The 27,863-nt window shown below is 48.8% G+C and overlaps 1 protein-coding gene across 6 annotated transcripts in view; it reads right to left on the bottom strand.

The window, feature by feature from the left end:
* Positions 1–27,863, bottom strand: part of FAM234A (family with sequence similarity 234 member A) — a 46,081-nt gene that overhangs the window by 10,414 nt on the left and 7,804 nt on the right. For 4 of the 6 annotated variants that reach the window (XM_033236439.1, XM_033236436.1, XM_033236434.1 and 1 more), the window contains exons 2-3: positions 12,575–12,696; positions 7,699–7,999 (exon numbers count right to left, since the gene is read on the bottom strand). In XM_033236439.1, the coding sequence (XP_033092330.1) occupies positions 7,699–7,966 (268 nt within the window). In that variant the 5' untranslated portion in view covers positions 7,967–7,999; positions 12,575–12,696. Of the gene's footprint in view, positions 1–7,698; positions 8,000–11,401; positions 11,531–12,574; positions 12,697–17,743; positions 18,559–27,863 lie in introns of those variants that run through there. The other 2 variants (XM_033236438.1, XM_033236435.1) reach the window with 2 other exon arrangements.

Genomic DNA, 27,863 nt, shown 5'->3' on the forward strand with positions numbered 1-27,863 from the left:
GAAGCTGCAGTGAGTTGAGACTGTGCCACTGCACTCCAGCCTGGGCGACAGAGCGAGACTCCATCTCAAAAAAATAAAAATAAAAAAATAAAGTTGAACCCCACCCCTGTTTTTGTAGAGATGGGGTCTGGCTACGTTGCCCAGGCTGGCCTTGAACTCTAGGCCTCAAGTAATCCTCCTGTCTCAGCCTCTGAAAGTGCTGGGATTACAGGTGTGAGCCACTGCACCCAGCATGAAGTTGGATCTTTACATCATGCACAAAAATGAACTCAAAATGAATCAAAGACCTAAACATAAGAGCTAAAACTATAAAACACTTAGAGAAAAAAAAAAAAAACAGGGAAAAATGTTCATGACATTGGATCTGGAAAGTTTCTTTGATACAAAAGCACAGGAAGCCGAGTGCAGTGGCTCACGCCTGTAATTCCAGCACTTTGGGAGGCTGAGGCGGGTGGATCCCTGAGGTCAGGAGTTCGAGACCAGTCAGACCAATATGGCAAAACCCTAGCTCTACTAAAAATACATAAATTAGCCAGACATGGTGGCCTGCACCTGTAATCCCAGCTACTTGGGAGACCGAGGCAGGAGAATCGCTTAAACCCAGGAGGTTGAGGTTGCAGTGAGCTGAGATCACGCCACTGCATTCTCCAGCATGGATGACAAAGCAAGACTCTGTCTCCAAAAAAAAAAAAAAAAAAAAAGCACAGGAAAGAAAAAATAGGCTTCATTAAAACTAAAAAAGGCCGGGCGCGGTGGCTCAAGCCTGTAATCCCAGCACTTTGGGAGGCCGAGACGGGCGGATCACGAGGTCAGGAGATAGAGACCATCCTGGCTAATACGGTGAAACCCGTCTCTACTAAAAAATACAAAAAACTAGCCGGGTGAGGTGGCGGGCGCCTGTAGTCCCAGCTACTCGGGAGGCTGAGGCAGGAGAATGGCGTAAACCCAGGAGACGGAGCTTGCAGTGAGCTGAGATTTGGCCACTGCACTCCAGCCTGGGCGACAGAGCGAGACTCCATCTCAAAAAAAAAAAAAAAAAAAAAAAAAAAAAAAAACTAGCCGGGCGACGAGGCGGGCGCCTGTAGTCCCAGCTACTCGGGAGGCTGAGGCAGGAGAATGGCGTAAACCCGGGAGGCGGAGCTTGCAGTGAGCTGAGATCCGGCCACTGCACTCCAGCCTGGGTGGCAGAGCAAGACTCCGTCTCAAAAAAAAAAAAAAAAAAAACTAAAAATTTTTGGCCGGGCGCGGTGGCTCAAGCCTGTAATCCCAGCACTTTGGGAGGCCGAGACGGGCGGATCACGAGGTCAGGAGATCGAGACCATCCTGGCTAACATGGTGAAACCCCGTCTCTACTAAAAAATACAAAAAACTAGCCGGGCGACATGGCGGGCGCCTGTAGTCCCAGCTGCTTGGGAGGCTGAGGCAGGAGAATGGCGTAAACCCGGGAGGCGGAGGTTGCAGTGAGCTGAGACCCGGCCACTGCACTCCAGCCTGGGCGGCAGAGCGAGACTCCGTCTCAAAAAAAAAAAAAAAAAAAAAAACAAAAAACTAAAAACTAAAAATTTTTATGCATCAAAGGACACTATCAAGAGAGTGAAAAGGCCAGGTGTGGTGGCTCATGCCAGTAGTCCCAGCACTCTGGGAAGCCAAGGCAGGCAGATCACTTGAGGTCAGGAGTTCGAGATCAGCCTGGCCAACATGGTAAAACCCCATCTCTACTGAAAATACAAAAGTTACGGCCGAGCGTGGTGGCTCACGCCTGTAATCCCAGCACTTTGGGAGGCCGAGGCGGGTGGATCACCTGAGGTTGGTAATTTGAGACCAGCCTGACCAACATGGAGAAACCCTGTCTCTACTAAAAATACAAAATTAACCAGGCGTGGTGGTGTGTGCCTGCAGTTCTAGCTACTCGGGAGGCTGAGGCAGGAGAATCACTTGAACCCAGAAGGCGGAGGTTGCAGTGAGCCAAGATTGTGCCATTGCACTCCAGCCTGGGCAACAAGAGCGAAACTCCGTCTCAAAAAAAAGAAAAAAAAAAAAAAAATTAGCCAGGTATGGTAGCTTGTGCCTGTAATTCCAGCTACTTGGGAAGCTGAGGCAGGAGAATCGCTTGAACCCAGAAGGCGGAGGTTGCAGTGAGCCAAGATTGTGCCATTGCACTCCAGCCTGGGCAACAAGAGCGAAACTCCGTCTCAAAGAAAAAAAAAAAAAATTAGCCAGGTGTGGTAGCTTGTGCCTGTAATTCCAGCTACTTGGGAGGCTGAGGCAGGAGAATCGCTTGAACCCGGGAGGCAGAGGTTGCAGTGAGCCAACATCGCGCCATTGCACTCCAGCCTGGGGGTAGAAGACCAAAAGTCTCAAAAAAAAAAAAAAGTTTCTTTTTTAATTTTTAAAAATGGGCAAAAGACTTGAACAGACATTCAACAAAGCAGATGCAAGAATGGCTAAAACTCACATGAAGAGAGGGACCCAACATTTTTAGTCACTGGGAGATTCTAATTCACACCCACCAGCATGAGTGCAACAAAAAAGACAGGCACAAGTGTTGGCAAGGACTGGAGAGACTGAAGGCCTCCTCAGCATTGTAGCCGGAAGGTAAAATGGTCACACGGTGCAGCTGCTTTAGAAACAGCTTGTCAGCTCCTCAGAAAGTTAAACATAAACTTACCATAGGGTTCAGCAATTCCATTCCTAGCGATCTACCCAAGAGAAATGAAAACACATGCACACGACGATCTGCACGTGAATGTTCACGGCTGAATTACTCATTAGAACCCCAATCGAGAGCGAGCGATGCAGGTGATCGCAGCCAGCAGCCCCCACCCAGAGCACTGCTCAGCCACGGAAAGACACAGATAGACCACGACACAAACGAACAGCAAAACATCACACTAAGTGAAGGAAGTCACACTCCAAAGGTACACACTGTAGGATTTCACTTCTAAGAAATGTCTAGAGGCCAGGCACGGTGGCTCACACCTGTAATCCCAGCACTTTGGGAGGCCAAGGTGGGTGGATCACCTGAGGTCGGGAGTTCGAGACCAGCCTCACCAACATGGAGACACCCCATCTCTACTAAAAACACAAAATTAGCCGGGTGTAGTGGCGCATGCCTATAATCCCAGATACTTTTGGGAGGCTGAGACAGAGAATCACTTGAACCCAAGAGGCAGAGGTTGCGGTGAGCCGAGATCATGCCATTGCACTCCAGCCTGGGCAACAAAAACAAAACTGTGGCCGGGCGCGGTGGCTCAAGCCTGTAATCCCAGCACTTTGGGAGGCCGAGACGGGCGGATCACGAGGTCAGGAGATCAAGACCATCCTGGCTAACATGGTGAAACCCCGTCTCTACTAAAAAAATACCAAAAATTAGCCGGCGAGGTGGCGGGCGCCTGTCGTCCCAGCTACTCTGGGAGGCTGAGGCGAGAGAATGGCGTAAACCGGGAGGCGGAGCTTGCAGTGAGCTGAGATCCGGCCACTGCACTCCAGCCTGGGCGACAGAGCGAGACTCCGTCTCAAAAAAAAAAAAAAAAAAAAAAAAAAAAAAAAAAAAACAAAACTGTGTCTAAAAAAAAAAAAAAAAGACTCATCTTTGGAGACAGAAGACTAGGTTGCCCAGGGCTAGGAGAGGAGGGAACAGGGAGTGATGATAAAGGTAATGAGGAACTTTCTTTTTTTGAGACAGGGTCTCCCTCTGTCACCCAGGCTGGAGTGCGTGGCACAATCACAGCTTACTGCAGCCTCAACCTTCCAGATGTAAGTGATACTCTTACCTCCACCTCCCAAGTAGCTGGGACCACAGCTGCATGCCACCACGCCTGGCTGATTTTTTTATTTTTCTGTAGAGATGGGGTCTGTGCCCAGCCTCTTCAGGAATCTTTTAGGGATGATGGAAATATTCTAAAACGGAATTGTACTGACAGCTACATAACTCTATAAATTGACTACCAATCACTGAATTGGGCCAGGTGTGGTGACTTACGCCTGTAATCCCAACATGCTGGGAGGCTGAGAGAGGAGGATCACTTGAAATCAGGAGTTCAAGAGCAGCCTGGCCAACATGGTAAAACGCCATCTTTACTAAAAGTACAAAATTAGGGCCAGGCACGGTGGCTCACGCCTGTAATCCCAGCACGCTGGGAGGCCGAGGCAGATGGATAACGAGATCAGGAGCTTGAGACCATCCTGGCCAATGTGTAAAACCCTGTCTTTACTAAAAATACAAAAAATTAGCTGGGTGTGGTGGTGCGTGCCTGTAATCCCAGCTACTCAGGAGGCTGAGGCACGAGAATCGTTTGAACCTGGGAGGCAGAGCTTGCAGTGAGCTGAGCTCATGTCACTGCACTCCAGCCTGGGCGACAGAGCAAGACACCATCTCTTTAAAAAAAAAAAAAAAGTTCAAGAACAGCCTGGCCAACATGGTAAAACCCCATTTCTACTAAGAATACAAAAATTGGCCAGGCATGCTGGCTCATGCCTGTAATCCCAGCACTGTGGGCACCTGTAGTCCCAGCTACTCTGGAGGCTGAGGCAGGAGAATGGCATGAACCCGGGAGGCGGGACTTGCAGTGAGCCAAGACTGCACCACTGCACTCCAGCCTGGGCAATAGAGCAAGACTCCTTCTCAAAAAAAAATTTAAATTTAAATTAAAAAAAATAAAAAAGAATACAAAAATTAGGCTAGGCCCATTGGCTCACACTATAATCCCAGAACTTTGGGCGACCAAGGCAGGAGGATCACCTGAAGTTGGGAGTTCGAGACCAGTCTGACCAACATGGAGAAATCCTGTCTCTACTAAAAATACAAAATTAGCCAGACATGGTGGCACATGCTTGTAATCCCAGCAACTAGGGAAGCTGAGGCAGGAGAATGGCTTGAACCTGGGAAGCGGAGGTTGCAGTGAGCCAAGATCATGCCATTATACTCCAACCTCAGCAACAAGAGCCACACTCCATCTCAAAAAAAAAAAAAAAAAAAAAAAAAAAAGCCAGGTGTGGTGCACCTGTGCCTGTAATCCCAGCTACTGGGGAGAACGAGGCAGGAGAATTGATTGAACCTGGGAGGCAGAGGTTGCAGTGAGCCAAGATCGCACCTCTGCACTCCAGCCTGGGCAGTAAGAGCGAAACTTCGTCTCAGAAAAAAAAAAAAAAATGGCCAGGCAGGGTGCCTCACGTCTGTAATACCAGCGCTTTGGAAGGCTGAGGCAGGCAGATCACGAGGTCAGGAGATCAAGACCATTTGGCTAACAACGGTGAAACCCTATCTCTACTAAAAAAAAATACACAAAATTAGCCGGGCGTGGCGGTGGGCACCTGTAGTCCCAGCTACTCAGGAGGCTGAGGCAGGAGAATGGTGTGAACCCGGGAGGCGGAGCTTGCAGTGAGCCGAGACTGCGCCATTGTACTCCATCCTGGGTGACAGAGAGAGACTCTGTCTCAAAAAAATATAAAATAAAAAATAAGGCCGACTGGCTGGGAGCAGTGGTTCATGCCTGTAATCCCAGCACTTTGGGAGGCCAAGGCGGGTGGATCGCTAGGTCAGGAGATCGAGACCATCCTGGCAAACACAGTGAAACCCCGTCTCTACTAAAAATACAAAAAATTAGCCAGGCGTGGTGGCGGGTGCCTGTAGTCCCAGCTACTTGGGAGGCTGAGGCAGGAGAATGGTGTGAACCTGGGAGGCGGAGCTTGCAGTGAGCGGACATCACACCACTGCACTCCAGCCTGGGTGACAAAGCAAGACTCCATCTCAAAAAAAAAAAAAAAAGGCCAGCGTGGTGGCTCACGCCTCTAATCCCAGCACTTTGGGAGGCCGAGACGGGCAGATCACGAGGTCAGGAGATTGAGACCATCCTGGCTAACATGGTGAAATCCTGTCTCTACTAAAAAATACACAAAAGTAGCCGGGCGAGGTGGCGGGCGCCTGTAATCCCAACTACTCGGGAGGCTGAGGCAGGAGAATGGCACGAACCTGGGAGGCAGAGCTTGCATTGAGCCAAGGTTGTGCCACTGCACTTCAGCCTGGGCGACACAGCAAGATTCTCTCAAAAAATACATGTATATTTTGAACACAAACTGACCCTAAGTGAGGTTGCAACAACAAATCCTATTGATGGCACTGGAGAAGCCCTGAAGTCTGTGGCAGGAAACACTGAGGCTGCCAGTGCTCACGCCCACTGACATGGGTGACTGCAGCCGCTGTTCTGCCAGAAGCAGAATGTCCTGACTAAGGCTGATTCCATTGCTTTTTATAACGGCTAAAACTCCAGAATGGCAAGTTCATGAGATAGGAATGAAAGCTTTCCTTTCACTAACCAGGATGTGAGCTGGGGCATCCTAGCCAGACTGGACCATACAAGCTGGTGCATGTTTTTTACATTTTATGGCAGCTTTTCTGTATCTTTCACCCAGAAGCTCTGTTTCATTAAATTTTTTAATTTAGAAAAGTACCCAAATGGGCTACTTTTATTTACCCAACTCATCCTTCCTGAAAACGGGAGATGAGTTTGGGAGGCTACAGAAGGGAGAACCAGTTGGGTGTGGTGGCTCAAGCCTGTAATCCCAGCACTTTGGGAGGCCAAGTCAGGCAGATCACAAGGTCAGGAGATTGAGACCATCCTGGCTAACACGGTGAAACCCCGTGTCTACTAAAAATACAAAAAATTAGCTGGGCGTGGTGGCGGGCACCTGTAGCTGGGTGTAGTCCCAGCTAATCGGGAGGCTGAGGCAGAAGAATGGTGGGAACCCAGGAGGCGGAGCTCGCAGTGAGCTGAGATTGTGCCGCTGCACTCCAGCCTGGGCGACAGAGCGAGACTCTGTCTCAAAAAAAAAAAAAAAAAAAAAAGGGAGAACCAAGGCCAGACACAGTGGCTCATGCCTGTAATCCCAGCACTTTGGGAAGCTGAGGTGGGCACATCACCTGAGGTCGAGTTCGAGACCAGCCCGACCAACATGGAGAAACCTCGTCTCTACTAAAAATACAAAATTAGCCAGGTGTGGTGCCACATGCCTGTAATTCCAGCTAGTGGGGAGGCTGAGGCAGGAGAATTGCTTGAACCCAGGAGGCGGAGGTTGCAGTGAGCGGAGATGGCACCATTGCACTCCAGCCTGGGCAACAAGAGCAAAACTCTGCCTCAAAAAAAAAAAAAAAAAGGGATAACCAAGAGCCAGCCACAATGCTTCCCTGGCAGCGTTTCTATGTTTATTTCAAGGCTGCTCGGCTGGGCACGGTGGCTCACGCCTCTAATCCCAGCACTTTGGGAGGCCGAGGTGGGCAGATCACCTGAGGTCAGGTGTTCGAAACCAGCCTGACCAACGTGGAGAAACCCAATCTCCATTAAATATACAAAATTAGCTGGGCGTGGTGCTGCACCCCTGTAAATACAGCTACTTGGGAGGCTGAGGCAGGAAAATCGCTTGAACTCCAGAGGCAGAGGTTGCGGTGAGCTGAGATCGTGCCATTGCACTCCAGCCTCGGCAACAAGAGAGAAATTCTGTCTCAAAAAATAAAACAAAAAGGCTGCTCTATGGCTCCCTAAAATTCCAGGAAAACCTTGGACAGAGAACTGGCAGCCACTTGGGGTTGACTCACTGCTTCAAGGCCAATTCTAGACTCACAGACACAGTTCTGCCCCCACCCCACCCCACCCCCTGGGAAGAGCTGCTCTGGACTCCACTGGGCGGAGAAGCTGGGCTCACCAGCGGCATTGTAGTCGATCCTCCACGTTCGCTGGGACGCTGGCCGGTCTGGACACGGGATGACGAATGAGACAACAAACACCACAAAAAGGCAGAGAAACAATGAAAGAAAAAACGCCACTGTTCGGCATCGGGAGAGCCGGGACTGTGGAGGTGTGCTTTTCAAGTTATCCTCATTTTTCAATGGGTTTCCCAGATTTTCCTGCGATTTTCTTTCTTCATTTTTCAAGGGGTGGACTTCGGCTTCTAAGTCCTGGTGGTCCAACATCACAAGCACACCTCAAAGTTTAACTCCTGGTCACTGTGTCAATAAAGCAAGAGGTCGGCAAGGCTAGCAGTCCCACGGCACAAAGCCGCAGCACAGAGGGGTCTGCTGGTGTCGGCTTCTTGGGGAGCTGGCTGCAGCTGTAACTACGGGCCGTCAGCCCAGTAAATAAAAACTAAATAAATGTTTAGGGTGTCAGTCTTAACAGATTATACTTAAGAAGGTCTCTAATTAATGTGGAAAGCCGAATTAGTTATGTAGAGCCAGCAAGCAGGAACTATTTTCATCCTGAACACGCTGGTGCTTCCTGCCTGCCGAACCCAGGAAATGCTGAAGGAGCTCCAGGGCAGTGCTGGGCCAGGGGTGCGGACGCTGCAACCCACACCCTGCAACTTCACTAAGCCCCACCTACTCAGCCTCCCAGCACATCTGAGTCACCTTCCACCGGCCTCAAGCGGGGATGGAAAAGGTGACCCAGGTGCGCACTCATGGGCTCCCTGGAGAGCCCCAGATTCAACATTCAAAGCCCCAGGGTGAAGATGGGCTCTGGGCGGGCAGCCTGGCGCCTCTCTAGCTGTGTGACCAGGACATACGCTTTCACTGAACTGTGCCTCGTTTCCTTATCTGTAAAAGAAATATCTACTTTAGAAGCCTATTCTAAAGATTAAATAATTAAATGCATAGAAAGCACTTATAAGATCATCTGATACACAGGAAACATTCAAACACTACCTAATAATTTTTAATAAAATATGTTCATGGATAAGCACAGACTAACTAGAAAAAAATACGTTCAAACAGAAGTCCACAGGGGAGGACGAGGACGGCTGTGTGGAGTGAGCTCTGCTCGGTGTAACTTCTGAGCCCCGACTCTGAGGGGAAAAACATGCCCTCTCCTTGCTCTGGTTCCGGCTGGCTGGACCCGGGGTGGATGTGGTGGGGAAACTGGCAGTCGCCGTCTTAGAAACAAAAACGGAAAACACATTTGAAGATGGGAAAGGCACAGGGCCTCTGATATCTGCCAACCACCACCACCCAGCCTGAGCTGCTTCGACTGTATAAAACGAGAAAAAAACAAACTTCCATTTTGTCTCAGGCAAGACTTTTGTTATTTTGGTCCCTTTTAAACAGTCAAACCGATGTCCTAACACATCATACTGCGAGATTGGACATGATCGGGCAGATTTGAGGTAAAATCTTCATCTACCCAAAAAGGAAGTCGACAGTTCACAACAAAGGGAGGGGTGAAAGCTGAAAGAGGGTGTGCGGAGCTCAGCCAAGGAACACAAGGAAGTGCTGAGCTGAAAGCCACACCCTCTGGGGAAGGGTCAGGAAAACAGACAGATAAGGGACCGCTGGCTTTTTTTTTTGTTGTTTTTTTTTTTTGAGATGGAGTCTCGCTCTGTTGCCCAGGCTGGAGTGCAGTGGCCGGATCTCAGCTCACTGCAAGCTCCGCCTCCCGGGTTCACGCCATTCTCCTGTCTCAGCCTCCCGAGTAGCTGGGACAACAGGCGCCCGCCACCTCGCCCGGCTAGTTTTTTTTGTATTTTTTAGTAGAGACGGGGTTTCACAGTGTTAGCCAGGATGGTCTGAATCTCCTGACCTCGTGATCCGCCCGACTCGGCCTCCCAAAGTGCTGGGATTACAGGCGTGAGCCACCGCGCCCGGCCTGGCTTTTGTTTTAAACTGTTCACTCGGACTTTGTCTTTTCCTAATTACCTAATAAAAATAATTCACGTAATAACCTGTGTATGCCACTAGAATGGCTTTAATTTTAAAAGAAAAAACGACAAGTCTGGGTGAGGATGCGGAGAAATCGGAACCATCGTACATTGCTTGTGGGACTGTAAAATGATGCAGCTGCTGTGAAAAACAGTCTGGCAGATCCTCAAAAAGTTAAACATAGAACTACCATATTCTCCAGCAAGTCCAGTCCTAGGTGTACACCCACAAGAATTAAAAAAAGAGACTTCCGGGCCGGGCACGGTGGCTCACGCCTGTAATCCCAGCACTTTGGGAGGCCGAGGCAGGCAAATCACAAGGTCAAGAGATTGAGACCATCCTGGCCAACATAGTGAAAACCCCATCTCTACTAAAAATACAAAAATCAGCCAGACATGCGCCCGGCCTAGACCCCATCTCTTAAAAAAAAAAAAAAACCTGGCTAGGCATGGTGGCTCACGCCTGTAATCGCAGCACTTTGGGAGGCCGAGTGAGTGGATTGCTTGAGCTCAGGAGTTTGAGACCAGCCTGGGCAACGTAGTAAGACTCTGTTTCTACTAAAAATACCAAAAAAATTAGCTGGGTATGGTGGCGCTCGCCTGTGGTCCCAGCTACTTAGGAGGCTGGGGTAGGAAGATGACTAGAGCCTGGCGGGGCAGAGGCTGCAGTGAGCTGAGATCATGTCACTGCACTCCCACCTGGGTGACAGAGCAGGACCCTGTCTCAAAAAACAAACAAACAAAAACTCCACCACAGAGGCTCAAACAAAAGCTTGTAAATAAATGTTCATATTGGTTCATTATTAACAACAGCCAAAACGTAGAAACAACCCAGATGTCCAACAACGTATGACCATATAGGCCGGGCGCGGTGACTCATGCCTGTAATCCCAGCACTTTGGGAGGCCAAGGCGGGCAGATCACGAGGTCAGGAGTTCGAGACCAGCCTGGCCAATATGGTGAAAGCCGTCTCTACTAAAAATACAAAAAAACTAGCCGGGCATGATGGCAGGCACCTGTAATCCCAGCTACTCGGGAGGCTCAGACAGGAGAATCACTTGAACCTGAGAGGTGGAGGCTGAAGTGAGCCCAGACTGTGCCACTGCACTCCAACCTGGGCAACAGAGGGAGACTCCTTCTCAAAAACCAAAAACCAAAAAAAAAAAACATATGAATGGAGAAACAAAATGTGTCCCATCCATAATACAATTGCACCATAATGCAGTGGTGTGTTTTTCAGCCACAGTAAGAAATAAAATTCTGGGCCGGGCGCGGTAGCTCAAGCCTGTAATCCCAGCACTTTGGGAGACCGAGACGGGCGGATCACGAGGTCAGGAGATCGAGACCATCCTGGCTAACACGGTGAAACCCCGTCTCTATTAAAAAATACAAGAAACAGAAATAAAAAACTAAATAAATAAATAAATAAAAGAAAGAAACAAACAAAAAAAATAAAAATAAAAAATACAAGAAACTAGCCGGGCGAGGTGGCGGGCGCCTGTAGTCCCAGCTACTCGGGAGGCTGAGGCAGGAGAATGGCGTGAACCCGGGAGGTGGGGCTTGCAGTGAGCGGAGATCCGGCCACGGCACTTCAGCCTGGGCGACAGAGTGAGACTCTGTCTCAAAAAACAAACATTAAAAAAAAAAAAAGAAAGAAAGAAAATTCTGACACGTTATAAAATTATGCTAAATGAAGTAACTAGGACACAAAGGTCACCTGTGGTGTGATTCCAGTTCTACGAAATGCCCAGAACAGGCAAATTCATACAGGCAGGAAGCAGACTCGTGGATGCCAGGTGCTGGGAACAGGGAGAGTTGGGAGTGACTGCTATGCACTGTGGGGTTTCTGTGTGGGATGATGAAAATAGTAGTGATGGTTATAAAATGCTGGGATTATACCAAATGTTACTAATGGCAAATTTTATGTTATGTATATTTTGCCACAATAAAAAAAAAAAATGTGTGCATTCTCCTAAGTGTGCTGAGGCTTAAGTTTTCACATCTTGGAAGTCCGAAAAGGTGTGCTTATCAAAGGCAATGAGTTAGACCACGGAAAATCAAACAGTGAGTCATGACAAAGGACCTCATTAAACCCAAGCAGCTGGCATGGGGGTGGGGAGGGCAGGGCATGGGTTGTCTAGAAAAGTTAACCAGGGAGGGCCGGGCGCGGTGGCTCAAGCCTGTCATCCCAGCACTTTGGGAGGCCGAGACGGGCGGATCACGAGGTCAGGAGATCGAGACCATCCTGGCTAACTAACATGGTGAAACCCCGTCTCTACTAAAAAATACAAAAAACTAGCCGGGCGACATGGCGGGCGCCTGTAGTCCCAGCTGCTTGGGAGGCTGAGGCAGGAGAATGGCGTAAACCCAGGAGGCGGAGCTTGCAGTGAGCTGAGACCCGGCCACTGCACTCCAGCCTGGGCGGCAGAGCGAGACTCCGTCTCAAAAAAAAAAAAAAAAAAAGAAAAGGTAACTAGGGAAAAGGCAGCAACAGAACGTAGGAGTGTCTCATTGCCAGAGCCTGAGGGGCTAAGGCCAGGGCTTGAAGAAGAGGAGACGGCCATTTGTTCAGCAAATCTAGCCACTATGTCCCCAAGGAAGGGATGTGTGAAATGTTTAAAACATAGATTCCTTTGGCAAAGGAAAGAAAATGGAGTGAGAACCAGAATGCTCCAATTCTGGATTTCTACCTTTAAGGCTTTAAACTTAAGAGCTTTAAAACTGCAGCCAAGAAATTTGAGCTCTGAGCCTCAGCTGTCCTCATGTGCTGGGAGCCAGAGCTTCGAAGAAAACGTGTGAGAAAGCACTTCTCAAGGAGGGGCATCAACCACCACCACCAGGAATCTGAACACACGACCATCCATCCATGGGCCCACGAGTCCCGACCTACCTGGTCGTGGGAGTGCCCAGAGGATGTGCTGCCCGGAGGACGTGCTCGATGTTGACTCCTGCTGGTGCATCTGGTTGTGAGCTGTGGACAGGGAATCTGTGCCTTCGTAAGACCAGGTGGACCTAGGGATCATAAAGCTACTTGTAAAGTGCAGCTCAGGCAGCCTGCGAAGGTGTCAGGTGAGGAACTTAGATCCTTCCAAAGACACGATTCTCAGCGGCGGCTCCACATGAAAATAACTTGAGTGCGTTCGCACTCCCGACGCACACTCCAGAAGGACTCAGTTGGCCACTCTGGGCGTGGGGTCCCAGTCAGGAGCGGCTGCTGGCACTCTCCAGCTGACTCCAGGGTGCAGCCAAGCAGAGAATCACAGGCTGAGAAGTCTGCCCTTGTTTGGTTCATCCCACTCTACCAGATGATGGCCAAACATCTCCTGACCCTCGAGGGGGAGACTCCACCCCCCACAGCCAGCCTGGAAGCAAGGCAAAGGAGAAAGGATCTCTTCCTCTGAAGATGCCGCCTGATCTGCATTCTGGGCTTTCTGTTCCTCGGAGTTCACAGCAAGCTTCGTAAAGTCAATCCAAATGCAGACGTCAAGCTAGTAAATCACATGGCTCCTTTTCTTTTTTTTTTTTTTTTTTTGAGACGGAGTCTCGCTCTGTCGCCCGGGCTGGAGTGCAGTGGCCGCATCTCAGCTCACTGCAAGCTCCGCCTCCCGGGTTCACGCCATTCTCCTGCCTCAGCCTCCCGAGTAGCTGGGACGACAGGCGCCCGCCACCTCGCCCGGCTAGTTTTTTGTATTTTTAGTAGAGACGGGGTTTCACCGTGTTCGTCAGGATGGTCTCGATCTCCTGACCTCGCGATCCGCCCGCCTCGGCCTCCCACAGTGCTGGGATTACAGGCGTGAGCCACCGCGCCCGGCCCCTTCGCTCCTTTTCTTAATCATTCTTCTAACACCTAAGCTATGACCAAGAGACCCTGTAAGACAATTCCTATTAATGTAGTTTGGGTTTATAACTTTAAAAACATCAGTAATATATATATATACAACGTTTACGAGGGCTGGACGTGGTGGCTCACACTTGTAATCCCAGTACTTTGGGGGCAGAGGCAGGCAGGTCGCTTGGGCCCGGGAGTTTGAGACCAGCCTGTGCAACATGGGGACACTTCATCTCCACCAAAAATAAAAAAATCAGCCAGGTGTGGTGCTGGGCACCTGTCGTCTCAACTACTCAGGAGGCTGAGGCAGGAGGATTGCTTGAGCCCGGGAGGTCAAGGCTGCAGTGAGCCATGACCGTGCCACTGCATTCCAGCCTGGGCAACAGAACAAGACACTGTTTCAAAAAAACCCACAAAACTTAAAAAGTATAAAAGGGTAAATCTCCTTTCATCTTGTGGCTCCCAGGCACAAGAGGGGAAGCTTGATACTGGTTTCACGTGGGTCCTTCCAGAAGTATTCTCTGTGTGGACAAGCATGGAGTATATGAAGTACACACTCTATATGAAAAAAATGTGACTAGGATGGCTGAGTTATAAGGTGGCCTCTAAAAATTAAAGGAAAAATAAAATTCAAACTACTCTCTTATCTCTACCGCACGATTGGTCATGTTAAATCAGACCAAACTGGGCATTCTGTGGCAGGGACAGAGAAAGTACTGTCATTTTCTCAATTCCTGCCTTTTGAATTGGAGAGCCTGGCTGAGAGGACAAACATATCCCCCACGCCGGGCCACCTCGGTAACATGATTTAGAAGGACAAAGGGAAAAAACTCTCTAAACCCTCACTAATAATACAGTTGGGGATCTGGGTCATCTGTGTCTTGTGAGCACCTACAATTGGGCCAGTGTCCTCACCTGCAGAGCAGAATGAAATACAACATATCACACACGTGAGGGAAGACAGAAACAGAGGCTTCAGAAGGCAAAGCCCCACTACAGGACTCAAAAGACGCAAAACAATGCGGGTAAAACTGACTTAACCAGATGAGCACCCACCTGAGCCCAGCACTGGGCTCTACTCTGGGAGGGTTCCCAGATAGTCAGGCCCCGTGCTGCCTCCATGGGGACTCTCCTACCACTTGGGTGAACCCAGGTCAGGATAGAAAATAGCAATGAACATTTTGGGGAGGATCATCATTTTAACTGACAAACACGGGTTTCTAAAACTGGGAGCCAGCTGTTGAGGCATTTGTGAAAAACACAGACTGATCAAGGATCAAAAGAGTTTGTGAGAAACTGGTTTAAAAATCATGAATAAGGCCGGGTGCGGTGGCTCATGCCTATAATCCCAGCACTTGGGGAAGCTGAGGCGGCTGGATCACCTGAGGTCAGGAGTTTGAGACCAGGCTGGCCAACATGGTGAAACCAGTCTCTACTAAAAAATACAAAAATTAGCCAGGCATGGTGGCAGGCTACTTGGGAGGCAGGGGCAGGAGAATTGTTTGAACCTGGGAGGCGGAGGCTGCAGTGAGCCAAGATTGAGCCATTGCACTCAAGCCTGAGCGACAAGAGCGAGACTTCTCTTAAAAAAAAAAAATCATTAATAAGGCTGCGAGTGGTGTCTCATGTCTGTAATCCCAGCACTTTGCAAGGCCGAGGTGCATTGATAGCTTGAGCTCAGTTCAAGACCAGCCTGGGCAACATGCTGAGACCCTTTTCCTAAAAAGAAAGAAAAAAAAATCAGCCAGGTGTGGGAGCACACGCCTGTGGTCTTACCCACCCAGGAAGGTGAGGTGGGAGGGCCACTTGAACTCAGGAGGCTGAGGCTGCAATGAACCATGATCATGTCACTGCTCTCCAGCCTGGTGACACAGAGCGAAGCTCTGTCTCAAAACAAAACAAAACATCAATAAAAAACCCAACAAAACCACCAATCAATCAATTAAAAAAACACCAAGCAACCAGGCATGGTGGTTTGCGCCTGTAATACCAGCACTTCGGGAGGCCGAGGCAGACGGATCATGAACTCAGCAGTTCAAGACCAGCCTAAACAACATGGTGAAACCCCATCTCTACTAAAGTACAAAAATTAGCTGGGTATGGTGGCATGCGCCTATAATCCCAGCTACTCAGGAGGCTGAGACAGGAGAATCGCTTGAACCCGGGAGGCAGAGGTTGCAGTGAGCCAAGATCACGCCACTGCACTCCAGCCTGGGCAACAGAGCGAGACTCCTATCTCAAAAAAAAAAACAAAACCAAAAAACAAAACACCCATCAATCATCAGGAGGCTGAGGCAGGAGAACTGCTTGAACTTGGGAGGCAGAGGTTCACTCAGCCTCCCAAGTAGCTGGGACCACAGGTACCTGCCACCACACCTGGCTAATTTGTGTATTTTTAGTAGAGACGGGGTTTCACCATGTTGGTCAGGCTAGTCTAGAACTGCTGACCTCGTGATCTGCCCACCTCAGCCTCTCAAAGTGCAGGGATTACAGGTGTGAGCCACCACGTCTGGCCAAAAATGTAAACATTATTTTTAACATTGAACTAAAAGGAAATAGAAGAGAATGTTTATGTAACCTTGGTTAGGGAAAGTCTTGAAAGCATGACCCCAAAGGTGGAAATCATTCAGAAAAACACTGATGGGACTAAGTATACTCTGAAATGTCTAACCCAAGCTTGTCCAACCCTTGGCCCAGTGTGGCCTAACACAAATTCATCAACTTTCTGAAAACATTCGGAGATCTCATCGGCCACCGTCAGTGTGAGTGTACCTCACGCGTGGCCCGAGACAATTCTTCCAACGCGGCCGGGGAAGCCAAAAGATTGTTACCTTGTCAGCCCCACAGAACAAACCAGGATAAATACTCCTGGGGATTTCACAAACCCACAAAAGAAAGGCAAGGACCCCAGCGGGGACCCAGGAAGCGAATTCGTAACTGGGCAGTTCACCGAAGAGCACACTCCAGTGGCCGGTGCCCAAGGGAAACACGCTCAGTCTCACTCACAGACACAGCAGGACAAATGACATTAACAAAAGTGAAGCATTTCATTTTATTTTAAGACAGAGTCTCAGTCTGTCACCCAGGCTGAAGGGCAGTGGCGATCTAGGCTCACTGCAACCTCCTCCTCCCGGGTTCAAGTGATTGTCCCACCTCAGCCTATCAAGGAGCTGGGACCACAGGTGTGCATCACTGCGCTGGGCAAATTTTTGTATTTTTTGTAGAGACGGAGTTTTGCCCTGTTGCCCAGGCTGGTCTCGAACTCCAGAGCCCAAGTAATCCGTCTGCCTCAGCCTCCCGAAGTGTGGACCACGCCCAGCCTAAAAGTTAAGTATTTTAAAATGTGTTGGTGAGAATATAGGATAATAGGTCTATAGTACAATAGTAGTGGGAATTTGAAATGGTAGTTATTGGTCAAGTGCGGTGGTTCACGCCTGTAATCCCAGCACTTTGGGAGGCTAAGGTGGGCAGATTACCTGAGGTCGGGAATTTGAGACCAGCCTGACCAACATGGAGAAACCCCGTCTCTACTAAAAATACAAAAAAAAATTCGCCGGGCGCGGTGGTGCATGCCTGTAATCCCAACTACCCGGGAGGCTGAGGCAGGAGAATCACTTGAATCTGGGAGGCAGAGGTTGCAGTGAGCCAAGATCACGCCATTGCACTCCAGCCTGGGCGACAAGAGCAAAATTCCGTCTCAAAAAAAAAAAAAAAAAAAAAAAAAGATGTTACCATTCAGGAAGCAGACTGCAGGGTCCAGCTCTGTGCTATTTTTGCAACATCTTGTGAATCTATAAGTAGTCCAAAATAAAAAGTATAAAATAAAAAATCAAAAGAGAAAAGAAAACCTTTAGTAAGGGGGGATGGGGTCAGAGGTTCATATAAGTTTAAGAGGAAGAACCAGCTTCTCCACAGGCAGCCTTGGTTTGTGCTACCTTAAACATGAAGGTAGCTACCTTATGTTTACAAAGCTACCTTAACATGAAACTATTTTGTTCCAGAGGCAGGGGTCTTTTTGGTGTTTTGTTTATTTTTGGAAGAATATCAATAGTTGAGTTTTGTGGTAGCCTGAAGAAGTACTGAAAGAAGAGCCAAACCTCTGGTATGTTACGATTCTCCGTTACAAAATAATTACCAGCTTCCTCAAAACCATTCATTAAAATCATTTCCCTTTCTACAGTGGGGAAAAAACGGATACACATAGCATTTATAATACTCCCCAATACTTACCCGAGCAAATGCCAGAGTTTAAAAGGGGTCGTCACCAAAGTCAGACAATGCGGTGACAATGCAAATGCCCCAAGGGGTGGGAAGTGTTACTGCTATGCAGCCTCTGCACCAAGCTTTCACACCGGCCTGGCCACAGAAAAGGTGTGTGTTTAACACCAGTAAGGCCTGACTTTGGAAAATTAAAAAGTTGGTCAGGAATTCCTTCACAGGATCCCCAGGTAAGACTGCCTTTTTGGAAACTTTACTCAGCCACCAGAAAATAGGGGTAGTTATTAAAAGCCACAACAGCAAGGCAGCCAAAGCCAGCCAGGCAGTTCATGATTCAACCAGTTTGCAAATAAGGACACCATGAGATAGGTCCAAAGATTTGCTCATTAGTGGCAAGAAGATATCAATGTTTTTCTCTATTGTGGTCATTAAAAATACCAGAAACAGTAGCCAGAGCTTCAGGAACCTGAGTGACAGAGAAAATCCCCATGGACCCAGGTGAGAGAGACTTGAGCAGGGCACTGTCCTTGCTGTACTTGAGCATCCATGCCACTGACCACAGAGAGGCAGGCTATGTGGCTATTTAAAAAAACAGAAAACAGAACTCGACAAGCTAATAACCAAAAAATTTAACTTCATGGCCGGGCACGGTGGTTCACGCCTATAATCCTAGCGTTTTGGGAGGCTGAGGCAGGAGGATGGCTTGAGGCCAGGAGTTCGAGACCAGTCTGGGCAACATGGCGAGATCCCTTCTCTACAAAAAGTAAAATAAAATTAGTCACATGTAGTGGCACGTGCTTGTAGTCACAGCTACCTGGGAGGCTGAGGTGGGAGGTTAGCTTGAGCCCAAGAAGTTGAGGCTGTAGTGAGCTGTGATCACTATCATTACATTCCAGTTTGGGCAACAGAGCGAGACTCTGTTTCAAAAAGAAAGTGAGGGCTCGGAAAAGAAAATCTGTCAATATGGTATGTATTAATTAAGGTAAAAGACCTGACACTAGCTGGGTGTGGTAGCTCACGCCTGTAATCCCAGCACTTTGCGAGGCCGAGGTGGGTAGATCGCCAGGTCAGGAGCTCGAGACCAGCCTGGCCAACATGGTGAAACCCCATCTCTACTAAAAATACAAAAAATTAACCGGGTGTGGTGGTGCGCATCAGTAATCCCAGCTACTAAGGAGGCTGAGGCAGGAGAACCGCTTGAACCTGGGAGGCAGAGGTTGCCGTGAGCCGAGATCACGCCATTGCACTCCAGCCTGGGTGACAGAGTGAGACTCAAAAAAAAAAAAAAGACCTGACACCAAGAATAACTTGAAGAAAGATAAACACAATACCCCATATATGGTTATTCAAACAGATGACTCCCCTGGCCTACAGAACTATCAGTAAGCCCGTGGTGACTCGTGCCTATAATCGCAGCATTTTGGGAGGCTGAGGTAGACAGATCACTTGAGAACAGGAGTTCAAGACCAGGCTGGCCAACGTGGTGAAATCCTGTCTCTACTAAAAATACAAAACTGGGTGGGTATGGTGGCGTCTGCCTGTAATCTCAGCTACTGGGAAGGCTGAGGCACGAGAATCACCTCGGCCTGGGAGGCAGAGGATGCAGTGAGGCAAGACTACTACTGCACTCCAGCCTGGGCAACAGACCAAGACTCTGTCTCAAAAAAAAAGGACTGTCAGTAAACCAGCCGTCCACTCTAGGCCACTGAGACTGCCACACCTGTCTGTCCTCCAGGGAGTCCACAGGCTACCCAGTCCTGAGTGGAAACTCTGATAAAGAGGAAGAACAAAAAAATCCAGCATCAGTTTGCACAGCTCATTAACATTTTGGGGCAGGAATACCACAGTCCATGCCGAAAGGAAGTAACGGGTCTCTCTCTTTTCTCCAAGGGTTCTTTCTCTAAGAAGTTTACTGAGTCACAGAGAACAGAAAACAAAAACAAAAGTCTCATTCTAATTGTTTTTTTTTTTGACACAGAGTCCTGCACTGTTGCCCGGGCTGGAGCGCAATGGCGCGATCTTGGCTCACTGCAACATCCGCCTCCCGGTTTTAAGCCATTCTCCTGCATCAGCCTCCTGAGTAGCTGGGATTACAGGCATGTGCTACCACGTCAGGCTAATTTTGTATTTTTAGTAGGGATGGGGTTTCTCCATGTTGGTCAGGCTGGTCTTGAACTCCCTACCACTGTGGGGTGGGGCGGTGGCGGTGCTGAGCCACCGCGCCCAGCCTCTAATTGCTTTTTAATTAGGAAAAGTATATGTACTCCAGGAAGGGCAGAATAAAAATCATCACAACGAATAAAAATCATCACCACAAATCCACAAATAAAAAGCAATTCAAGGCCGGCGCGGTGGCTCACACCTGTAATCCCAGCACTTTGGGAGGCCAAGGCGGGTGGATCACGAGGTCAGGAGATCGAGACCATCCTGGCTAACAAGGTGAAATGCTATCTCTACTAAAAATACAAAAAAATTACCCGGCCGTGGTGGCAGGCGCCTGTAGTCCCAGCTACTCGGGAGGCTGAGACAGGAAACTGGAGTGAACCTGGGAGGTAGAGCTTGCAGTGAGCCAAGATCATGCCACTGTACTCCAGCCTGGGAGACAGAGTGAGACTTTGTCTCAAAAAAAAAAAAAAAAGGTAATTTAATATTTTGAAAATAGGTGGTCAAAAAAATTAAAGAAAGAAAGAAAATATTTAAAAAATGAAAAATAAAAATGAAAATAGGTGGTCTAGGTCAGGCATGGTGGCTCACGACTATAATTCCACCACAGTGGGAAGCTGAGGCGGGAGGATCACCTGAGGTCAGGAGTTCGAGACCAGCCTGACTAACATGGAGAAACCCCATCTCTACTAAAAATACGAAATTAGTCGTGCATGGTGGCGCACACCTGTAATCCCAGCTATTTGGGAGGCTGAGGTGGGAGTATTGCGTGAACCCGGAAGGCGGAGGTTGCAGTGAGCTGAGATCACACCATTTGCACTCCAGCCTGGGTTACAGGGTGAGACTCCATCTCAGGAAAAAAAAAAAAAAAAAGGAAAATAGATATTTTCTAATTTTTTTAATTGCAGAATTTGATGAAAACTTTTTTTTTTGACATAGGGTCTTGCTGTGTTGTCCAGGCTGGAATGAAGTGGTACAGTAATGGCTCACTGCAGCCTTGAACCCCCTGGGCTCAAGAGATCCTCCTGTCTCAGGCTCCCCAGTAGCTGGGAGCACAGGCATGCACCAGCTAATTTTTATCCAGCTAATCTTTAAATTTTTTGTAGAAATGGGAGCCTCACTATGTTGCCCAGGCTCATCTGTAACTCCTGGGTTCATGTGATCCTCCCACCTCTGCCTCCCAAAGTGCTGGAATTACAGGTGTGAACCATTGTGCCCAGCCTGAAGCAGACAGTCATTTTTTTTTTTTCTTTCTTTTACTGTAGACCTCGTCTGTGGTCAAGACAGTGTTTTAGTGCTAGGCACACAGTAGCATATACTCGTAATCCCAGCCAACTTCGGGAGGCTAAAGCCGGAGGCAGGAAGGTCACTTGAGCTCAGGAGTTTGAGACCAGCCTGAGCAAAGTGGCAAAACCCCGCCTCTACAAAAAAATACAAAAACTAGCCGGGTGTGGTGGTATGTGCCTCTAGTCCCAGCTATGCGAGAGACTGAGGCAGGAGGTTCCCTTGAGCCTGGGAGGTCAAGGCTTGGGTGAGGCGAGATCTCGCCACTGCATTCCAGTCTGGGCAACAGGGCAAGACCCTGTCTCAAAAAAAAAAAAAGAGAAGAAAACAGTGTTTTAAATGGATAAAATATTTAGTTAATATTTAGAGAAAAACTATGATTATAGATTAATATTACTATCTAGTTTCGCCCGTTAGAAATAGAAATTGGGGCCGGGCGCGGTGGCTCACGCCTGTAATCCCAGCACTTTGGGAGGCCGAGACGGGCAGATCACGACGTCAGGAGATTGAGATCATCCTGGCGAACACGGTGAAACCCCGTCTCTACTATAAAAAAAAAATACAAAAAAAAAAAAAAAAACTAGCCGGGTGCGGTGGCGGGCGCCTGTAGTCCCAGCTACTTGGGAGGCTGAGGCAGGAGAATGGCGTGAACCCGGGAGGCGGAGTTTGCAGTGAGCTGAGATCTGGCCACTGCACTACAGCCTGGGCGACAGAGCCAGACTCCGTCTCAAAAAAAAAAAAAAAAAAAAAAAGAAATAGAAATTGGAAGGATTTTGTCAATGGATTAAAAAATAATAAGCCCAGCTGGGTGTGGTAGCTCACAACTGTAATCCCAGCACTCTAGGAGGCCAAGGCGGCCAGATCACTTGAGCTCAGGAGTTCAAGACCAACCTGGCCAACATGGTGAAACCCTGTCTCTACTAAAAATACAAAAATTAGCTGGCATGTGGCGCATGCCTATAGTCCCAGCTACTAGGGAGGCTGAAGCAGGAGAATCGCTTGAACCCAGGAGGCAGAGGTTGCGGTGAGCTGAGACTGCACCATTGTACTCCAGCCTGGGCAATAAGAACAAGACTCTGCCTCAAAAAAAAGAAAAAAAAAAAAAAAGGGCCAGGTGCAGTGGCTCAGACCTTAAGTAAGTTTGGGGTGACCCCTGCTGACCCTGGTTAACCACATTCCACCCCAGAAAACTCAGTATTTTTCTTTCAAAGCACTCATCATACTTGTCTCACCTGGCAGAAAGAAAGCTATTTATTTAAGGCCAGGAAGATGTCTACTGTGTCCCCTGAGTCAAATGGATGAAAGAGAATTTAAAAGACAAGTAAGATAACTCACAATCTTTCTCTTTGCTTCAGGATCTGAATTTTCCCACAGACTTCATGATCCATAACCACTAATCAATCTTGGAGCAAGTGTGCCCAACTGCTTGTCCCCAAATCCAGCTGCTATACACACAAACGACTTAAGAAATATATTTGCAAAATGTGGCTGTGTCACCACCAAGAACACTCTGGGTATTTGACAGCAATTCAACATGAGCCTCAGAGACACCCACAGTAGCCAATGGAGCTTCAGAGACACCCACAGTAGCCAATGGAGCTTCAGAGACACCCACAGTAGCCAATGGAGCTTCAGAGACACCCACAGTAGCCAATGGAGCTTCAGAGACACCCACAGTAGCCAATGGAGCTTCAGAGACACCCACAGTAGCCAATGGAGCTTCAGAGACACCCACAGTAGCCAATGAGGCAGATGTTTCAGCTGAGCAAAGCAGATGTCAGACAAGGACAGCTACTGTGTCCAACTGTTTACAGCAAGCAGCTATTTCTCTCTCCACCAAGAATAATTTCAAGACAAAGAACAGGCCCGTAACCATTTTTCCAGAACCACTTTAAAGATCATGGTTCCATGACAAAGGCAAAAGTATCCCAGCACTTTCAGTCAACACTCAAAAGCCCAAACACAGGTTCCTTTCCTTTACAGAACTGAAAAACTTTTACAGTACTTGAGAAGGGCTCACAATGCCTCCTAAAAATAAGTTGAGGGCGAACAGCTGACGGGCAACTATTACACAGAATAAGTTTTGTAGTCTATCCAGAAAATACCATGGGGTAAGCCTTTCTCCTGAATTCCAAGGCAGATTTCCTGCAACTCCCCCACAAATTAGTGTTAATTTTATTTATTTATTTATTTTTGAGACGAGTCTCACTCTGCCAACCCAGGCTGGAGTGCAGTGGCGTGATCTCAGCTCACTGCAAGCTCTGCCTCCCGGGTTCACACCATTCTCCTGCCTCAGCCTCCCAAGTAGCTGGGACTACAGGTGCCCGCCACCACGCCGTTAATTTTTTTGTATTTTCAGTAGAGACGGAGTTTCACCACGTTAGCCAGGATGGTCTCAATCTCCTGACCTTGTGATCCATCCTCCTCGGCCTCCCAAAGTGCTGGGATTACAGGTGTGACCCACTGTACCCGGCCCAATTTTTATTTATTTTTATTTTTTCTTGAGACAGAGTCTTGCTCTGTCACCCAGGCTGGAATGCAGTAGTGCAATCTCAGCTTACTGCAACCTCCGCCTCCTGGGTTCAAGCGATTCTCCTGCCTCAGCCTCCCGAGTAGCTGGGACTACAGGCACCCACCACCATGCCCGGCTAATTTTCTGTACCTTTTAGTAGAGAGAGGGTTTCACCGTGTTAGCCAGGATGGTCTCCATCTCCTGACCTCGTGATCCACCTGCCTCGGCCTCCCAAGGTGCTGGGATTACAGGCTTGAGCCACCGCGCCAGGCCCCATGAAGAATTTTGCAAAGCACAAGTGGGTACAAAATTCACCAAGTTTAGCCGGGCGTGGTGGCTCAAGCCTGTAATCCCAGCACTTTGGGAGGCCGAGGCGGGCGGATCACGAAGTTAGGAGATCGAGACCATCCTGGCTAACACGGTGAAACCCCGTCTCTACTAAAAAACACAAAAAACTAGCCGGGCGAGGTGGCGGGCGCCTGTAGTCCCAGCTACTCGGGAGGCTGAGGCAGGAGAATGGCGTGAACCCGGGAGGCGGAGCTTGCAGTGAGCTGAGATCCGGCCACTGCACTCCAGCCCGGGCCACAGAGCAAGACTCTGTCTTAAAAAAAAAAAAAAAAAAAAAAAATTCACCAAGTTTGCAGGGTTTTATTTTTTTTATTTTTGAGACGTAGTCTCGCTCTGTTGCCCAGGCTGGAGTGTAGTAGCACGACCTTGGCTCACCGCAACGTTCGCCTCCTGGGTTCAAGCAATTCTCCTGCCTCAGCCTCCTGAGTAGCTGGGACTACAGGCACATGCCATGACACCCACTTAATTTTTTTTTTTTGTATTTTCAGTAGAGATGGGGTTTCACTGTGTTACCCACGATGGTCTCGATCTCCTGACCTCATGATCCATCCACCTCAGCCACCCAAAGTGCTGAGATTACAGGCATGAGCCACGTCACCCGGCCAGGGTTTTTTTTTTTTTTTTTTTTTTTTGAGACGGAGTCTCACTCTGCCGCCCAGGCTGGAGTGCAGGGGCCGGATCTCAGCTCACTGCAAGCTCCGCCTCCCGGGTTCACGCCATTCTCCTGCCTCAGCCTCCTGAGTAGCTGGGACTACAGGCGCCCGCCACGTCACCCAGCTAGTTTTTTGTATTTTTAGTAGAGACGGGGTTTCACCGTGTTAGCCAGGATGGTCTCGATCTCCTGACCTCGTGATCCGCCCGTCTCGGCCTCCCAAAGTGCTGGGATTACAGGCTTGAGCCACCGCGCCCGGCGGCTTTTTTTTTTTTTTGAGATGGAATCTCACTCTGTCACCCAGGCTGGAGTGCAGTGGTGCCATCTCAGTTCACTGCAAGCTCCGCCTCCTGGGTTCATGCCATTCTGTCTCAGCCTGCCGAGTAGCTGGGACTACAGGCGCCAGCTACCACACCCAGCTTATTTATTTATTTATTTATTTATTTGGTGAGACGGAGATTTACTCCTGTTGCCCAGTCTGGAGTGCAATGGCGCTATCTTGGCTCACTGCATCCTCCGCCTCCCAGGTTCAAGCGATTCTCCTGCCTCAGCCTCCTGAGTAGCTGGGATTACAGGCATGTGCCACCATACCCGGCTAATTTTGTATTTTTAGTAGAGACGGGGTTTCACTGTGTCACCCAGGCCGATCTCGAACTCCTGACCTCAGGTGATGCACCCGCCTCGGCCTCCCAAAGTGCTGGGATTACAGGCGTGAGCAACTGTGCCCAGCCAACACCCGGCTAACTTTTGTATTTTTAGTAGAGACGGGGTTTCACCGTGTTAGCCAGGATGGTCTTGGGTCTCAATCTCCTTAACTCCTGATTTGCTTGCCTAGGCCTCCCAAAGTGCTGGGATTATAGGTGTGAACAACCACCCCCAGTCGGTTTTTTTTTTTTTTTCTGAGACAGAGTCATACTCTGTTGCTCAGGCTGGAGTGCAATGGTGTGATCTTGGCTCACTGCAAGCTCTGCCTCCCAGGTTCACGCTATTCTCCTGCCTCAGCCTCCCAAGTGGCTGGAACTATAGGTGCCCGTCACCACACCTGGCTAATTTTTTCTATTTTTAGTAGAGATGGGGTTTCACCATGTTAGCCAAGATAGTCTCGATCTCCTGACCTGGTGATCCGCCCCCATCGGCCTCCCAAAGGGCTGGGATTACAGGCATGAGCCACCTTGCCTGGCCAGAAGAGTAATTTATTAATGTATTCATTAATAAATTAGGCCTGGCCCTAGCTAATTAATCAGATTCCCAGAGATTAGGGCCACAACCCCAGCTGAAATCACAGGACTAGGCACTCTTGTCCCACAGGATTGGTAAGTTGCATAATGGTTTTAAAATGTTTGGATGGGGGGCAGGGGCAGGGGTGGTGGCTCATGCTTTCTAATTCCAGCACTTTGGGAAGCCAAGGCGGGCAGATCACCTGAGGTCAGGAGTTCCAGTTCAGCCTGGCCAACATGGCGAAAACTCGCCTCTACCAAAAATACAAAAATTAGCCGGTCACGGTGATGCACGCCTGTAATCTCAGCTACTCGGGAGGCTGAGGCAGGACAATCACTTGAACCTGGGAGGCAGGGGTTGCAGTGAGCCGAGATGGAACCACTGCACTCCAGTTGGACAACAGAGTGGGAATCTATCTCAAAATAAATAAATAAATAAAATAGGCCTGGCACGATGGCTCACATCTGTAATCCTAGCACTTTGTGAGGCCGAGGCGGGAGGATTGCCTGAGGCCAGGAGTTTGAGACTAGCCCACCCAACATGGTGAAACCCCATCTTTACTAAAAATACAAAAATTAGCTGGGCGTGGTAGTGCATGCTTATAGTCCCGGCTCCTCGGGAGGCTGAGGCAAGAGAATAGCTGAACCGGGGACGACGAATGAGCCAAGATCACGTCACTGCACTCCAGCCTGGGTGACAGAGGGAGACTCTATCTCAAAAAAAAAAAAAAAATTTCATTAACAGGTATTGTGGTGGAAACCTTCCACTTTCACTCTGAGATCACCTGCTCTAAGGGAAGATAATTACCGTGTGAGGACATGGGCCCTAAGGAAAGTTTCATGAGGCAAGAACTGAGGGCTCCTGCCACCAGCCAAGAGGGAACTGAGGCTTCCAGTCACTAGCCTTGTGAGTGAGCCACCTTGGAATGAGATCCTCCAGCCCTGGTCCAGTCTTTATTTTATTTGTTCTTTTTAAATTTTCGACCTCTAGAAAAACCAGAAAAGGCTCCATCAAGTTTTTAGATGCCTGCAGCCCCAGCCAACATCTTGGTTGCAACTCCATGAGACCCAAAGTCATAATCACCCAGATAAGCCACTGATCAATTCCTGACCCACAGAAACTTGGATAATAAATATTTGTCACTTTAATCCATTAAACTTTGTGTTGTTACAAGCAGCAGAAAACTATTACAAGTCAGCAGAATGGAAGCAGGAGCCTGAAAAGAAAGTGAAGGGGTGGGCATGGTGGCTCACACCTGTAATCCTAACACTTGGCAAGGCCAAGGCAGGAGGACTGCTTGAAGCCAGGAGTTTGAGACCTGCCTGGGCAACATAGTGAGACTCCATCTAGATATTAAAAAAAAAAAATACACAAATAAACAGGCTGGGTGCGGTGGCTCACATTTATAATCCCAGCACTTTAGGAGGCAAACAAAGGAGGGTCACTTGGGCGCAGGAGTTCAGGACCAGACTGCGAAAGAAAGTGAGACCCCATCCCTACAAAAAATTTTAATTTTTTTTTTTTTTTTTTTGGAGACAGAATCTTGCTGTCACCAGAGTGTAGTGGCGCAATCTCGGCTCACTGCAACCTCCGCCTCCTGGGTTCAAGCGATTCTCCTGCCTCAGCCTCCCAAGTAGCTGGGACTACAGGCGTGCACCACCACGCCCAATTAATTTTTGTATTTTTAGTAGAGACAGGGTTTCACCATGTTGGACAGGATGGTCTCGATCTCTTGACCTCGTGATCTGCCAGCCTCAGCCTCCCAAAGTGCTAGGATTACAGGCATAAGCCACCGTGTCCAGCCAGAAACAAATTTTTAAGAAAAATAAATATGGGTGTGGTGGCACATGCCTGTAGTTCCAGACACTCAGGAGGGTGAAGCAAAGGAAAAAAAGAGAGCCAGGTGCTGTGGCTCACACCTGTAATCCCAACACTTTGGGAGGCTGAGGCGGGCA

Source organism: Trachypithecus francoisi, unplaced genomic scaffold (assembly GCF_009764315.1).
Source record: "Trachypithecus francoisi isolate TF-2019V2 unplaced genomic scaffold, Tfra_2.0 Lachesis_group15, whole genome shotgun sequence".
In the NCBI taxonomy this organism is placed as follows: Eukaryota; Metazoa; Chordata; class Mammalia; order Primates; family Cercopithecidae; genus Trachypithecus; species Trachypithecus francoisi.